The following is a 15196-nucleotide window of genomic DNA, read 5'->3' as shown; positions in this document are numbered from 1 at the left end:
TTGTAATATTTCTAAAAATAAATGGTACGTTCACCCGCTGATATATTTAGTGCGATTACTTGATTTGTAGCGTATATTTGTCCACTTATATACCTTCATTTGTTAATCGTAGCTGCGATTGATTATTGACTACAGATTCGTAGCTATATTCGGCTATACACGTAGGCATGTTCTACTATTATTAATACACAACATAAATAAGAGTGGAGCAAGAGGTTCGATACATGTTAACGAGTACGTCTATTCGGCCTGTCCAATGCGGTCCGACGAAACCGATATCGAAGAACAGCGGATTCCACAGCATATCCCAGGTCCTCCGCAATTACCGCCGTTAATCAAAGGCCAAAAACTGAAGAGCGTGAGTGACATTTCAATCATGCGAGTCTTAAGCGGATCTTAATTTTCGTTGAATTTGGCGATTTGCCAGATTCACTTTAATTCTCTTTTAAAATTCTAAAAAAATATAAATTCTAAAATTTCGTTTGTTAATAGTAGTGTAATCAAAAGGATTTGCCAGCGACACTTTCAGCTTATCAACTATTTGGATTCCAGGGACCGTACACCGTCACGGTGACTGACGAGATGGTAGCGCAGAGGGAAAGGGAGAATCTGGAACTGTACAAGGCCTGGGTACGGGAACAGCGCAGGAGAAACATGCTGCCGCAGGAGGAGGCCGACGAGTTTATAGGCGACTTCAAGGACGTCATCGTCCGGAGAGGCTTTGTCCGCAAAGTCTTCTGCCTCCTCACGCTGCAGCTCATGTTCACCATCCTCGTCATATCCATCTTTATGTTCGTGTAAGTATACACCGGAGAGAAACCGGTATCTCGACGATCCATTCTTTAATTCTATTGTATTGATTTGTATTGTATAAACATATTAGTGTGATTTTCGGACGTACTTTTCAGGGATGAAGCGCAGAAGTTTATGATGGTACACTGGTATCTGTGGATTGTTGCCATGTAAGCTAAGGAAGGCTCAGCCAAGGATAGATTTCTTGTCTGCCCTGATCTGATTCTGTTAGGACTATATTAAATGGAAAGGAATGAGAGGGAACGAGCAGATGATATATAAATAATATTATGATTAACACGATGATATCTAAATCATCTATGCATAAACATATTGTAATATACATGTTACGTAGAACGTAGATATTACATATCAATATTATGTTATAATATATCCATTTTATATTTATATATTACAATACTCTCTCCATGCTGTCTGTTCGCACTTGATTCTTTTTATTTATATAGGTCTAAAAAATCGTCTATTACTTATAATTAATTGTACCGTTTATTTTGTAAACTTTAGTTTAATTAAGACATTTGCTTGTATTTTAGGGTGTTCTTCATCGTCGCGTATTGTGCCATAGCCTGCTCGGTGCATGCTAGGCAAACGCCACCGTTCAATTACATCTGTCTATTTCTACTGGTACGATCTCTCGACATTTTCTTCTTTTCCTCGCAACGGATTGGTAATCTCTCTCTACGTAAATTAAAATTAATCCATTTAAATCTCTCATGAATCGCAGACACTAGCAATGTCGTACCTGGCCGCCTTCGTCTCCGTGTTTTACAGCATCGAGGTGATCCTCATCGTTATGGGCATGACCGCCGCCGTCACGACAATCATAGCTCTTGTGGCAACATTCTCCAGGGTAGTTTTCTCTCTTTCTCTCCCCCTCCCATTTATTCTATACTTTTGTCGCAATTTTATGATAATTTCATGATTTAACATGCGTCACACTGAAGCTTGTATGTTAAATTTTTTCACTGTATATGTTTATACTTGTCGAGATTCAATATACATTATATTTCCCGTTTTAACATATGTTAATATATATGTTAATTCCTGATTCAATACATGTATATATTTATATATGTATATACATATATTGAATCAGGAATATAATACTTTTCAGAAATTTAGTTTCTGATTACGTTTTCTTTAATTTATTTCGAGAGAGAGAGAGAATATAAATGACAAGAATCGTTATTATGATGAAATTACAGTTTGACTTGACAATGAGGCCAGGCTTGCTGATGGTGATTGGATTGGTTTCGATCGTAGCCATTTTTACATTGCTAATAATCCTGCTGTTCACCCACGTAATTGTTTTACGCCTGATAATCTCTATCATTGGAACGCTCCTGCTGTGCATGGTCAGTGTATTTTGGATTCTTGGAAAACTCATCTAATCGACAATTAACATTAACATTTTAATTTGACGACTTTGCAGTTTTTTGAATTCTTACATCTAAACATATATCTAGAAGCTGTATATATTAATTTTAATAAAACTGCAAATGTGTTTATTTAAATTTTCTCGATTACAATAATTCTTAATATTAATTCAATGTGGCACGTTACAAAAATAAAATGGCTCGTGTGTTGAGCTATACTATAATAAATGGATTAAATCAAGTAAAATAAAAACGTCAACTGCGCGCGAAGGTCACGCGGGAACTTTGAATATACATATATATAATCATGTAATTTACTGTAATAGATATAAACAAGTAGGCACGAGATTGCAATATTAAAAATTGTACGTTTCATGCATTATCGTTTCAGTATCTCTACTTTGACGTGCAAACGATCATGGGTGGACGCAGAATAGAATTGAGTCCCGACGAGGTTGTCTTCGCGACAACGCAGATTTACGTCGATATTGTACTGCTGTATCAGTATTTACTGATGTTCATGGGATTCTTTCACCGATAAAAAAGAGAAAACACAACGTCCTCGATATATTGTACTTAATTATATTTAAATATGTAGGTATTATACACTTACATATATTTTTTATATTATATACTATAATGAATATACTATAATGAATATTATATGTCAGTATATACATATGACATTATAATATTTATATAAACGTAATAAAAAATATATATAATACTTGTTACTTTCCTCTTTACCTTAATCTAATTTAATAATTTTATAATAATAATATCTCTTATATATGTATATTGACATTTCAAAATTAACGCATACGAATATGATAATATAAATCAAAAGCGAGCAGCAGTTCTATTTGTATGCGTTAATTTACTTAATTTTAAAATTGTTGCTTTTATTTAATGTATGCAATTTTTAAAAATTGTTGCATTGTCAATCCGCACACGCGCGCGCGAATCCTGCATTATCGACGGTTGATATGATGACATTGGTGATGATAAGATAATATACACAATAATTTCAAATTATACATATCATTACGTTTATGTTTCTCTCTCGCACTCTCTTCCTCTCACAATCAGTGACGATCAGTGTGCGATCGCGATCGCACGGTGCCCCAGCGGCCAGCCCAGCCCAGTGGTACGGGTGCCCAGGGCCCAGCAGAATCGTGAGTCGTGTGCGATGCGATTAACATGTTTTGAGTACTGTTCGTCGCAGTTTCGCGAGCGGACTTGGAAAATTATGCGATCCCCGCTGCCGTGGAGCTAAATTGCGATCACGTTCGATACGCTACACGCTACATCTCGAGTGCCGAGCACAAGGGAAGGAGCAACGATTCCTTCCTGCGACAAGAGCGAGTTTGTAGATTTATAACCTCCTATTGACTTTTTTCCGCTTGATTGCATCTTTTGCTCGTAATTTTTGGTCATGCCAACAATAACACGGCGATTATATTACAAATTAATTTATTTTACCGAGAATAAAGTTATCAATGTATGTATGGATAAAACACATTTCGTTAGTTAAGCTGTATATCGACGTGGACTGTAGCACTGTAGGATTGTCGCGTGTTGCTTGGAACATCAAAGATCAAAGCAGAATATATTGACATTTTACTACGTTAACAATTTAACAACGTGTAGTGACAACTGACACTAATCTTTCTTGATTCGGTTGCTTTTTGTAGAAAATGGAGAGCGAGCGCTTAACTGGCAGAGACACCAAGAGACACGACGAGAGTACTGAGGCTAAACCTAAGGAGACTCTAGGCAGTCTAGGCTTGACCACCGCAGTAGCCTTGGATACTCTGCATCGCGATGTTAGACGCGTTCTGCAGGAGTACGAAGAGGATCGCAGGAGAAATAAGTAGTATCTTGTACAGCGATTGTGATTATTTCGAGCAAGCGCAATAATGTTTATATCAAGTTTATACTTGTTTATCGCGACAATCGTTTATATTCAGCAAGTATAGAGCTTGGCTGAGGGATGCCCTACATCATCGCAGCCAATATACGACGCTCTGCTGGACCTCCGCAATTGCCCTGCTGATCAACGCCATTATTCTCATCGTTGCGTTCTTCACGCTCAATGAAACATGGTATTTATTAATTAAACGCACCGGGGCGGCACCGTTGTGTGAAACTTGGACCGCGTTTCTCACCTTACGACTCTCCGTGACAACTGACAACCAGCTCCCTGCAGTAAATAAATATATTATTGCAGGTATTCGACACTGCCGTACGAAGGACTGACAGTCTGTTGTTTAGTAGTATTGAATTCTATCTTAGTGATATTGGATAACAAATTACGACACGAGGAAATTCCTCATAGAGTGAAACGTCTTCTGGATAAACTCAATGGTACGTATTTAAATAGACACCAAATAAGACGTTCCATATCTGTGTGACACACACATTTATCTCATCTCAAAATTAAACGTGCAAGCAATAGAATAGCCTGCATAACAATATCGCGCAGTTTCTGTATAAATCCCATATGAAGCTTCTCCCAGTAGCAACGATTATACGTACACGTGTGTGTTTTTCGAAATTGCAGTTGCACGTTCCACATGTCAATGGAAATCCGACAACTATCCGCATCTGTGCAGTCCGCAATCCCCTTGCCTGACCCTGCAGTGGACGTATCGCGATGGTCAAGTAGTCAACTTGCCGTGGGCTTTATTAGTGGCCGGTGACATAATCGTGATGAAGCCAGGCCAGCAAGCACCTGGATATTGCGTGCCGTACGACGTACGTGAATTCAACTCTCTCTCTCGCGTCCGAAACTTCTCTGAGATGTTCACAGTTTTCAAAATGTCCAAGTTACACAGAGATTCTGTTGAAATCAAACTCGGTTCGCAGAATCGAGCTTTCTACGTAAACTTTGAATTGCAGGATGCGGAAGCTCCTGTTTTGCATGCGAAAGAGACCTACTGTGCGCCGGTACACAGCGCGAACGAGATTTTCTCCACGCCGCAGGCCCGCGCACCTCTGAAGAGCAAAATCTACAAACTTCAGGAAACGCCATACCTGATGAATCTCCGAATGGCGTTGGATCAAGCTCTCGATCGACCGGTCACGTATTACAATCGCAAGCGTCACTTGTTGATGATCTGCTGCATCGAGCACTTGATCTATCCGATACTCGTGATCGTTATCCTTGTGGTCAATCTGCTCCGTTATCTGTATTTGACAGATTATTTTGGTACCGGCCACTGGAGTGAGATGTTTTTGTTGCAACCCATCACCATTAGTCTGCCGTTGCTGCCGTTGATGTTTCCCGCCTGCTGGATCGTCCTCAATTGCTTCGGCATGGCCCGTTTCAAAGCATTGTTCAAGCTTTATCTGTCCGCAAAGAAACTCCAGGTCAGTATTTAATTTAGAAATTCATTATTTACAAATTAAAATTTATATACCAAGTGTATATTACATGTACGTAATGTAATACACACATTCTATACAGAGCGTATTGTGATTTTGATGAATTATATTTGATTAAAAAAAATAATAATAAATTAATTAATTTATAATTTCCTTAAATTTAGTTTGTAGATCCTTTTGAAGACGCGGATATCAATGGTCCCAGTCATCCGGATGTAGTGTATAATTGGCTGGAACTCAAAGAGTACTTTTTCAATATTCTTTTCGGCACGGAGCACATGATGTCGCGGTCGGCGAGCATTTTACACGTACTGGGCTCTGTGACTGTGAGTATCGTAGCACGACGTGACTGTGACGTTATACCCGAGTACCACAGTAAGCAATGATTCTGTCAAAGATTCGTCTAAAACATTCTATATGTATTTCTGTAGGCACTGTGCTGCGTAGATAAGAAAGGAATTCTCTCGTGGCCTAATCCTACGGCGGAGAAAGTATTTTTCCTACGTAACGCCAATATTTTGTCGCCGAGCTCAAGGTAGTCATCTTATAGTCGCGCGCGGACCCAGTTGGGGATATAAGAATCCGAGTAAAAGTCCAAGAATTTATGAATTTCTCCCCCTGAGACAAAGGAGTTTTGACGTAACTTTTATTTACGGTGAAATCACACGGTGCTACGCGGTATCTCGACGCCGCGTACAATCCCGTTTGTTTTTTTCAGTACCGGCAGCGTGGACAAGACGACTGATAAGAACCAAGAGTCTGAGGAGACCAAGGTCAACTCCAATAGAACGTCTTACGTTCAGCACGGTAAGGAAGGACGCGAGAGACAACGAGAGTCGTCGAGTGCGCGACGTAACGACATCCGATGCTTGTCGCAGATATGTCGCACTCCACCGCCGAGGTTTTGGATCTCACCCATGATCACGCCCTGCCGTTCCGCCTGCAGTTCGACGACCAATCGTGGCGGCAACATCTCAACTCCCTGAAGCCGCTCGGCCTGGCGATCCTCCTCAACACGTGCAACATGGATACGCAGGAGCACTACATGCAATTCTGTTGCCATGTCACTTGCGAGGCTCTTTACAACGAGAACCTAGTCCCAGTGACCAACAGACGGTATGTGCGTCCTTAATCTCTCTCTCTCTCTCTCTCTCTCTCTCTTAGAATCGATTGCCATTGATTCAATCCTTGCAAAATCCAATTTCAAAAGAATCGAAAAGTAAAGTTTAAAATTTCAGCAGATGTCTGTGCGAACTGGCGAAGCAGATCGGTTTCCAGGACCAGGCGCAAAAGATCTTTCAACTGGAGCAACAACTGTGTACATTTAGACATGTAGTAAGTATTACTAATAATTGTTTGCATGTAAGAATTTAGGATAATGCTTTTCCTTTTTTCAAACTTACGTGTAGAGTCATAGTGAAATCGCCCTCCGTCAAAATTTTGGAATGTGCTCGCGCGTTCTGTGTAATCGCAGAAATTGTTGAACTGAAGTTTGTGTAGCTGGTTAAAAACTGTCTTAATCAAACTGGGTTTTTTTTTTAAGCTTTGCCATTCTAAAAAGATATCGTTCAGAGGGGGATTTTTGTTACAAAAGCGAATAAAAGTTGTCAATCGGCAGCAAACTATAAACGTTTTGTTGGTAGCAACCGGAGATGGTCAGGCGGGATATAAAGTTTGCGCGTTCGCTGAGCATCGCGACAAAGTTGAAGTTCCCGTTTCCTCATATGGTCACCGTGGTCGTGAAAGAGCGCAGCGGTGGCGGTCTGCAATTGTTGACGCAAGGAACGGCCGACGTAATTCTAGACTCGTGCATCGAGTACTGGGATGGTCACGATCTCTGCCCTCTTTCCGCATCAGACAGGTACATGGTTCGCTTTTGATTCCATCCAGTCCCTAAACAACGTATTCTAGAACATCTTATTACATAAGGAAGATTATATATGTTTTGTAAAATGTTTGGTCCCGTGTCCCGTGGTAAAGTTTACGTGTTATGTAACGATTCTCTCTGGTTTAATAATGGTGTCCCTCTTTTGATAGCGATAATTTGATAATAATAATAATACGTTCCTCTTTTGTCGTTGCAGAAAAAAGGTGCAGGACTTTTACCAGAGGACGAGCTTGACCTCGTACTGCACCGCATTCGCTTACCGACCGCTGACGCGCGCCATCAGCGACAAGATGTCCGAGATATATCTGGAACTGCCTGCTGATAGCAAACACTTGTACACGCCGCACAGGAGCCCGACCCCTTTGCCGTGGGACTTTAGAAACGTTCTCGATCCCAGAGTACGAGGAATATTAGGGCAGTTTCATTCGACAGGTTGTGCACTACTCACTACGTGAACGGATTTTTTTGTCTGTAACTTTGATCTTTAAAATTAATTTATTTTTATTTGTTTCGCAAATATTTCAACTGCAGCAAAGAAAACGTGACTTTCTCTTCTCAGATTCCTTGTTGTGCAACGAAACGAAGGATGATGACGTGAGCGACGTCGAAAGCTGCTTCGAGGTGCAGTGTAATCAGGTTTTCATCGGAATGGTGACCATGCAATATCAGGCGCAAACCGATATGGTGCGCCAACTACTATGTGGTCGAATCTTTTCTTTTCTTTTTCGTTCTTTTTTTAAATTATTTTAAATTTTCTTTTTTTTTACTGCAAACACGCAGTGATGTACATTATTGACTACAGGTGCAACTGATTGAGCAACTGGACAGGGCGTGCATAAGATTCGTCCACTTCAGCAAGGAAAATGAGCTGCGCTCGCGCGTTTTCTCAGAGAAAATGGGTCTGGAGAGCGGATGGAATTGCCACATCTCGTTACTCAGCGAGGGGGCCAGGTATCCTATGTTGTAGACGCGCGATGTCGTTTTTCTCTCAATGTCTCTTGGATTTTCATATGGGGCATATTCGTGACTTTTTCTTACCATCAGTGTCCATCTGATCCGACGTTCTCGTGATCCTCATCACCTTGATTAGTTTTTAGACAAATGTTTCCTTTGAGGAAGAGAAAGGAGATGGAAGAAAAGATTTAAAATGAGAAATCTAAAAGTATATATTAAAAAAAAAAGTTTTTAACTGAAAGGGTTAATCGTCAGGATCAGACACGCACGTGGGATAGCTGCATGCATATTAACGACGCATTAATTCTCTTATTCTTGTTAGAGCGAGCCACCACGAGGTTCAAATGTAAATCATGTCCATGTATATTGCAGGAGACAGCAATGGCTGGAGAGATATCCGCATATGCCCCCGTCGTATATGTTTGTCTATACGTCTTTTTTACTCTTGTTATTGTTAATATTGATCTGCTGCATGGTCATCTTTGTTACGCAGAATGTCTCATGAAATAATACACAAGATCCACGTCGTATACACTGAGTGCAACGTAACTTGCGTGTCCATGTTTTACATCATATAAAGATTTATTTAAAAATAAATCGTTCAGAAAGCCGTTGCAACTAAAAATCCTAAAAAAGATGTATGTATATAGATATAGTAATTACCGTATATTTTAAATATATTTTAAAAGGTATGAGTAAATGGTTGAAACAAATTTTTGGAAATTCTGCAAATTAAAGATCGAATCAAGTTTAAGCTTGAATCTCAGACATGTTTCTCCGCGAGACGTTCTGCATAGGCATTCCAATCTCGATGGAAGATAATGTCGCAATCATTTGGCTGCAGTGTCCTAATATCTCCCCTAACATGTGTACTAATATCTCTATCTTTATTCAAGGCATATTAACGCAGGGCATATTAATTTTACTTTATTATCACTTGTTTGTATCTCTTTCTTATAGATACTTTGCAAACATACATTTTCAATTACATGTTCCTTAACGTGTGAAGCAATTTTGTTGTTACTGCGTGTATGCGTGCGTGTGAGTGAGTGATTGCGAGTTAATGTCCATCAAGGATTTGATTATGCGAATACACGCGTACTCGCGCGAAGAAGATACACGCCCATATGTATTTTACTGTAACTAACACACACATGACAATGTCAGGTCCGAGAGTCCAGTGGGTTGGTGGGTGAGCCAGGCAGCAGCCATGTCCTCACCCACTCCCTCACCCACAGCCCAATCTCATCAGCCTAATTACTCCTGCATGGACGAGGCCAGCCACTTGCTTAATCGTGTCTTACCTCGGTACGTTACGCCGATTACATGCAGAAATAGCTCACTATCCTACGCTGTACAATATAAAATCAGACTTTTGCTTTGCTTCAAAAGAGAAAAACAAAACACAAGTTAAAACGGCAAAATATTAACCGTAGATCGTACACGTGCAAGTAGGTACTTGAAATGGAAATTTAACATAATCATTTATCGTTCGATAAACGGATTTGAAAAGGGATTTGAAAGAAATGGACTTGAAGCAATAAATATAAATGAAATACTAATGAAAAAATATCACGAGAAAAAAACTTAAATACCTAAAATCTTGTTTTGCGCGTTCTCTCATTTATTTCTCATGGTTATATTTGCCGTGTCCCAATAGAACTTTTGGACGGCAAACTGTGATGTATTCTCTTGGCTTCTTAGCATTAAATGTGTTTCTTATCGCCCACCAACATCACTAGCGAAATGCCGAGCGATTGATAGTATCCACTAAGAAAGAATGTTTCCCGTTTTAGCAACAACTTGAACAACAGCCGAGCGATGAGTATGTCGGCGCCGAGCGCTATCAACACGGACTTCTCAACGGTCAAGTTCGACGATGAGACCACCGAGTGGAACAACACGGGGGCTTCGCAGGTCAAGAGCGCGATGAGCCACAGGTTGCTGTGATATCTAATGCCAAACTAAAAAGATTTCTATAAAGATACGCGATGGTATTCACAAGGTTTGATAATGCTACAGAGATAACAAACTGTCGAGCAGGGAGCAGGACACGGTGAGAAGCGAGGACAGCGTTTTGGTGCAGAGCGTCGATCTAGGATCAGGCCAGGAAGCTTGGAGATCCTTGAGCTGCCTCACCGACAGCACCGAGCAAAGCGCGCCGGTCAACTTTGATCTGTCGAACAGGGTAGGGCAGATCTCCTTCTCGATTAAACTTAATAAACGTTTATGATACATGAGGTACTTTATCTGCGAGCGCAGGCTAAATTGCCGAGGGGCATAGATAAGATACGTCCGCACATCGAACTAATAGACAACGTTCCTTTGCTCGTATCCCTGTTCACCGACTGCAACACTACAGTGACTCGCGAGATGTTGCACATTATGCAGGACTACGGCGAGGTGGTATGCGTGCTTGGATCCTCCGCCAACGCTGAAAACATGCCAATCTTCATGCAGGCTGACGCAGGGTAATTATAATTTTTGTTATCGATCGAATCGGTGAGATTTTTTAGAGACGCGATCACACAAAGGCAAAATTCCATCCAGGCGTACACAGAGAATCGCGGTGTACGTCTGACTGCAATCGTCTAGTGTGATCCTACATCCCGGAAGTAAAATATTTTTCCTCGAGTCTTGAAAATTCCCTGATTGCCCAGCCTCATTTTCAATTAAATTTTCAGGCATGTAACCTCTCAAAAATTTCATCAACAGAATCAAGTTCATCTCGAGAAAGATCCATATATAGTTTCTGATCTTGCGAAAGTGATCGGTTCTCTCTGTATCCAAGTTTTCTAAAGACTTTTAAATCGATTGCAGAGTAGCGGTGGAGCCCTTGTACCCCCAGGTGTGTCAAAAAGTACCCGTGTTGGTACCTACCACGGAGAATCAAGGAATTTCTCCCATTGACCTGAGTAGAGCGCTCAACTCCGTCGCGTGTTCGCTGAGTGTGAAACGCGAGGACCCTGTGGCAATCTTTCATCTCATTATGGAGGTATTTACGGTGTATTTTCCAAGAAATTAAATGGGAAGGTAACGAGGCACAATAAACGGTTCTTTTCTTTGCGTGCACCCACAGGCTCGTCATTATATGAAGAATCTATGGAACTGTATACAATTCTGGCTGTGCTGCTTAGTTACGCTCTCATTTATGCAAATGCTGTCGGCGTTTCTACTGCTGCCGCCACTGTTCTCCATCGACCAGGTACTCTGGCTGTGCTGCTTGATAATCCCCATATTATCGACATCAATGATCGCCACGCCGATAGATTCGACGATAATGCAACGCGCGACTGGGAAGAATCAATGCGTAGTTAACGGAGAGGTGAGAAAGGCGATAAATATATATGAGGTCATCGGCAATTCTTTCGAAACTCGCGTGCTTCATATAGTTCGAATCAAATAGAAACTCAAATTATGAAAAGAATAACGCTGTTCTCATATTCTATTTTTTTTTTTTACGTATGTAATTTTATTCCAATATTTTATCTCCAAATGATTCGCGAGACGAAAGTATGCGAATTCGCGAAAAAGAAATTCATTAGGGTAAAAGGTCTTGTGTGTGTATATACTGGTTACTTATCAGCATTAATTTAAACAAGTAATAGGAGCTGAAGGAGAATAAACATCGATAATCCCTTACGCGCGATTATAGGTCACGCTATTCGTGCTATGGTGTTACGGCAGCAAGTTTTTGCCGACGGTGATCACGGTGATCCTCTCGCAGTGCATCTCGTTCTTGACGCTTTGCCCCGTCTACGTGCCGCAGACGAACTCCAAGTGCTTGTATATATATCCAGATCCGCGGGATCAGATCTGGGGCGGCTGGGGCAGCAGGCCGATCGTCGTTCTGGTCGTGCAACATTTCGCTCTCACCCTCATAGTCCTGCATTTCGGTAATTCGACCATCTAGCAATATTTTTTCTATCGTATTGTTGCATATCGTACTTGGGGCAAAAAATTTAGTCGTCCACAGTTTGTCAAATTTCCTCTTGTTGAAAACAAACGTACTCAATTTGTTAATTTTTCAATTTTTCAAGTTTATTATTTTATTTCATCGTGTCTTTTTTTTCATGTCCACGTCCACTTGAAAAAATGATGCATTATTAATTAATAATTTTTTAAAATCAGGATAAAACAGAGACATGGCAAATCTTTTATACCAACCTAATACAGCAATACATATTGACACACAGAAATAATAATAGGTACACTTGGAAGCTCATTAACATATATCTTTTCTTTCAGTTACGATATCTGTCAGCTTTGTGCACAGGGAATACTCGATATGGAAGAAAAATCCCATGAGTAATTGCACCTGGTTTCTTGGCGTATTTGTCGTGTAAGTGGAAGTTCTAACCGAATAACATGTCGCAAAAAAATTTGTCCTTTCTAAATACATCTGTCGTTTTATTATTGTCATAGATTGTGCGTGCAAGCGGTATTCTCCGGTGTGACGTTCCGCAGGTTTTGGCGGGAGGAAGGCAAGAAGATTGAGAATTTCCCGATTCACGTACCGTTGTTCTTTCTACTCTCTGTTCCGCTGACATTAGCGGTTAACGAGTTGATCAAGTGGCAAGAGATCAAGTAAGTTTATCGTTTTCTGCATGCCTTTAGTCGTCTATGGCGCGTTCGCTGCAATTTCTGAAATTAATTAATGTTTCTATTCTCTCTTTCTCAGAGTGAACGTCAGGTACCAGAAAAGAGCACGTTTAGAATTTGGTACGAAGCTGGGAATGAATTCGCCATTTTAATCAACGTCGTAGCACCAATTTTTGATGTCTTCGAAATATCAAATGTGTTTTAAAAGATATACGGGTACATCGTTAGGTGTATATATTATTAGTATATGTTATCGAAAGTATTCTTACGATTCAGTTGCTGCAAACTCGAGAGGTCCAAAGGGCTCTCGTCAGCTTTGTGTACTTATAACGCCGTGTCAAATATTGCCAAACGATTAGACTCGAACGAGGCACCGATATTTTTCTATAGCGATATGCATATTTATATTTTGCGATGTAACAACGGCCCACATCGGACGCCGCGCCGCGAAGCTGTCGATTGCGAGCTTAAACGAGCGTCGTGCCGTGTGAGCTTTCGCACGATACATCGGGCCGATAGCGGAATATCTATCTTATTTTATCAAATCGCTCTGATTAAGACGCGCTTTTTTCGCTCTTGATTCTGTCGTAATTCAAGATGTCTCACATCATAGGTACATCGTTTTAGATTTCATTTAAAAAAAATATATATATAAATATATATATATATATATATATATATATATAGAAATAATATTTTAATAGTAAATAAATAGTAATTTTACAATTACCGGAAAATTATTTCGTTTCTCTAGTATCCATAGTAGTGCGAGCGTGCTTGAGAAATCTGAGACATCTTGTATTTGACGACTTTGGTATTATACGTAGAGTATTTGTACACACATAAAGATGTTCCTATTGATAACTTTGACATCTTCGTCAATGTTCGATTTCGCGAGCTCGTTGTAGAATCGTATAATCGAGAAATCAAAAGTTTTTAGCGTGAACGCAACGATAGTAATTTATTTGTTGTGATCAAGGATTAGCCGAGACTTTAGCGAATTAAATGTATTCTGCGAGATTATAGCTAGCCGCATCGAGAGTTAAATTCAAACTCTAGCAACAAGAGTCTCGCTGGTACGAGACAGTTCTCTGGTTGTGAGACAGTGTTCGCACGCGCGCGCGCACGTGGTCATATTTGGAGTAGGTTTCTTGATTTCCCACCGATAAAGTGGAATATGATCTTAATCGCGAATTTCAAAACGGCCGAACCTCCACAATCAACTTGCTCCTTCTCTTTTTGCGCTGTTCTTGTACCACCGTTCGATTTTGACTAATGATACTACGAACATGCACGCGCATATAATATCTATTGTTTGTTACTCGTTTTTTAAACTCTAAATTGATCGACGACGTAATTTTCGTTCGTTGTACAAAATACGAGTGGAGACACTGAAGGGAAAATTAAAAATAGAGATTGCTAATAAATTAAGGGGATGCATACATTTAACCGGATCAAAAATCAATTCTTTTTTACATTTTCAGAAAGTATAACATTTAAGGATTTCTCTCAATGCAGTAAATTATAAAATTATCAAACAGGCTCGTCGTCTTACTTAAATCTCTTAGATGACTATTTTTTCTTGCCTTCTATGACATATTGAAGCAAATGTAAAAAAGAGATAGAATAGGTCTGATTTTTTGTGTTATGCGACGTTAAGTCGGAGGTTTGACTATACTCTACATCTTTGTTAAACGATATTCCACTCTCGTAACAAATTCATTTTACTGATAAACTTTTGTTACAGTGTGGCATATCGTCCCCATGTTGTGTTAATAGTTGCTTTCCATTTACACTCTAGTGATCTGAGTCACTCAGTTATGTGAGTATTTTATACTCGGAAAAGTACACAAGTCATTTTGTGTACTTGTCTGCTTATTTTGGTGACAAAGCTATCGCATAACAATACAGATTCGTAGTCTCACTTTTAATGTGAGTCTATTAGATTCATTGAAGCACATGGTCTCGATTTTGGATAAAAACTCTGTTGAATCTCACTTGCCAGCATGCAAAAAGAACGTGCATTCGACACGTGAGTTTGAGACGTCACAAGTGAGAATTATCCGAGTTTTGATGTAAATGGAAAGCAACTAATATATTGCATTCTAGACTTGGTTTTACGCGATAAAATGGATCTTTTTTTAAGATGAGAATAAAATATTGATTAAAAAATACT

The 15196-nt window shown here is 39.9% G+C and overlaps 2 protein-coding genes and 1 long non-coding RNA gene across 9 annotated transcripts; 2 read left to right on the top strand and 1 right to left on the bottom strand.

Annotated features, from left to right (window-relative positions):
* Positions 1-192: 192 nt before the first annotated feature.
* Positions 193-2916, top strand: LOC139821615 (protein lifeguard 1). Its single transcript, XM_071792810.1, has 7 exons — positions 193-358; positions 553-797; positions 909-962; positions 1347-1437; positions 1538-1663; positions 2019-2168; positions 2581-2916. The coding sequence occupies exons 1-7, from the start codon at positions 257-259 to the stop codon at positions 2728-2730; spliced, it is 918 nt and encodes a 305-aa protein (XP_071648911.1). The 5' UTR covers positions 193-256; the 3' UTR covers positions 2731-2916.
* Positions 2917-3219: 303 nt separating this feature from the next.
* Positions 3220-15194, top strand: L(2)k05819 (transmembrane protein 94-like protein l(2)k05819). Of its 6 annotated transcripts, none has more exons than XM_071792769.1 (25): positions 3220-3554; positions 3884-4062; positions 4160-4294; positions 4420-4556; positions 4753-4946; positions 5091-5561; positions 5741-5902; positions 6008-6111; positions 6295-6383; positions 6455-6692; positions 6815-6911; positions 7220-7437; positions 7661-7896; positions 8024-8148; positions 8267-8415; positions 9586-9726; positions 10215-10358; positions 10462-10606; positions 10681-10889; positions 11239-11413; positions 11498-11743; positions 12074-12314; positions 12667-12760; positions 12844-13005; positions 13100-15194. In XM_071792769.1, exons 2-25 carry the CDS (start codon positions 3887-3889, stop codon positions 13170-13172), a joined length of 4161 nt encoding a protein of 1386 aa, XP_071648870.1. In that variant the 5' UTR covers positions 3220-3554; positions 3884-3886; the 3' UTR covers positions 13173-15194. The 6 variants fall into 6 exon arrangements, with proteins under 6 accessions (XP_071648870.1, XP_071648867.1, XP_071648871.1 ...); XM_071792766.1 differs by having other exon boundaries at positions 10441-10606; XM_071792770.1 differs by having other exon boundaries at positions 3222-3554; positions 6818-6911.
* On the bottom strand, positions 4250-5366 carry LOC139821632 (uncharacterized). Of its 2 annotated transcripts, none has more exons than XR_011734305.1 (3): positions 5226-5366; positions 4728-4986; positions 4250-4392 (listed from the first exon to the last, which is right to left on the bottom strand). It is a non-coding gene; the product is annotated as an uncharacterized lncRNA (long non-coding RNA). The 2 variants fall into 2 exon arrangements; XR_011734306.1 differs by having other exon boundaries at positions 4728-5031; positions 5226-5365.
* Positions 15195-15196: the final 2 nt, after the last annotated feature.

Source organism: Temnothorax longispinosus, chromosome 11, assembly GCF_030848805.1.
Source record: "Temnothorax longispinosus isolate EJ_2023e chromosome 11, Tlon_JGU_v1, whole genome shotgun sequence".
NCBI classification, from domain to species: Eukaryota; Metazoa; Arthropoda; class Insecta; order Hymenoptera; family Formicidae; genus Temnothorax; species Temnothorax longispinosus.
Note: the sequence above shows the minus strand (reverse complement) of the source record. Positions and strands in the feature narration are given on the sequence as shown.

What these genes read in the sequence shown, in the direction of transcription:
- LOC139821615 (XM_071792810.1), top strand. Translation starts at nt 257, where the DNA reads ATGCGGTCCGACGAAACCGATATCGAAGAACAGCGGATTCCACAGCAT. An exon ending in AAGGCCAAAAACTGAAGAGC is followed by an intron (nt 359 to 552) that starts GTGAGTGACATT and finishes TTTGGATTCCAG; the next exon opens with GGACCGTACACCGTCACGGT. An exon ending in TTGTGGCAACATTCTCCAGG is followed by an intron (nt 1,664 to 2,018) that starts GTAGTTTTCTCT and finishes ATGAAATTACAG; the next exon opens with TTTGACTTGACAATGAGGCC.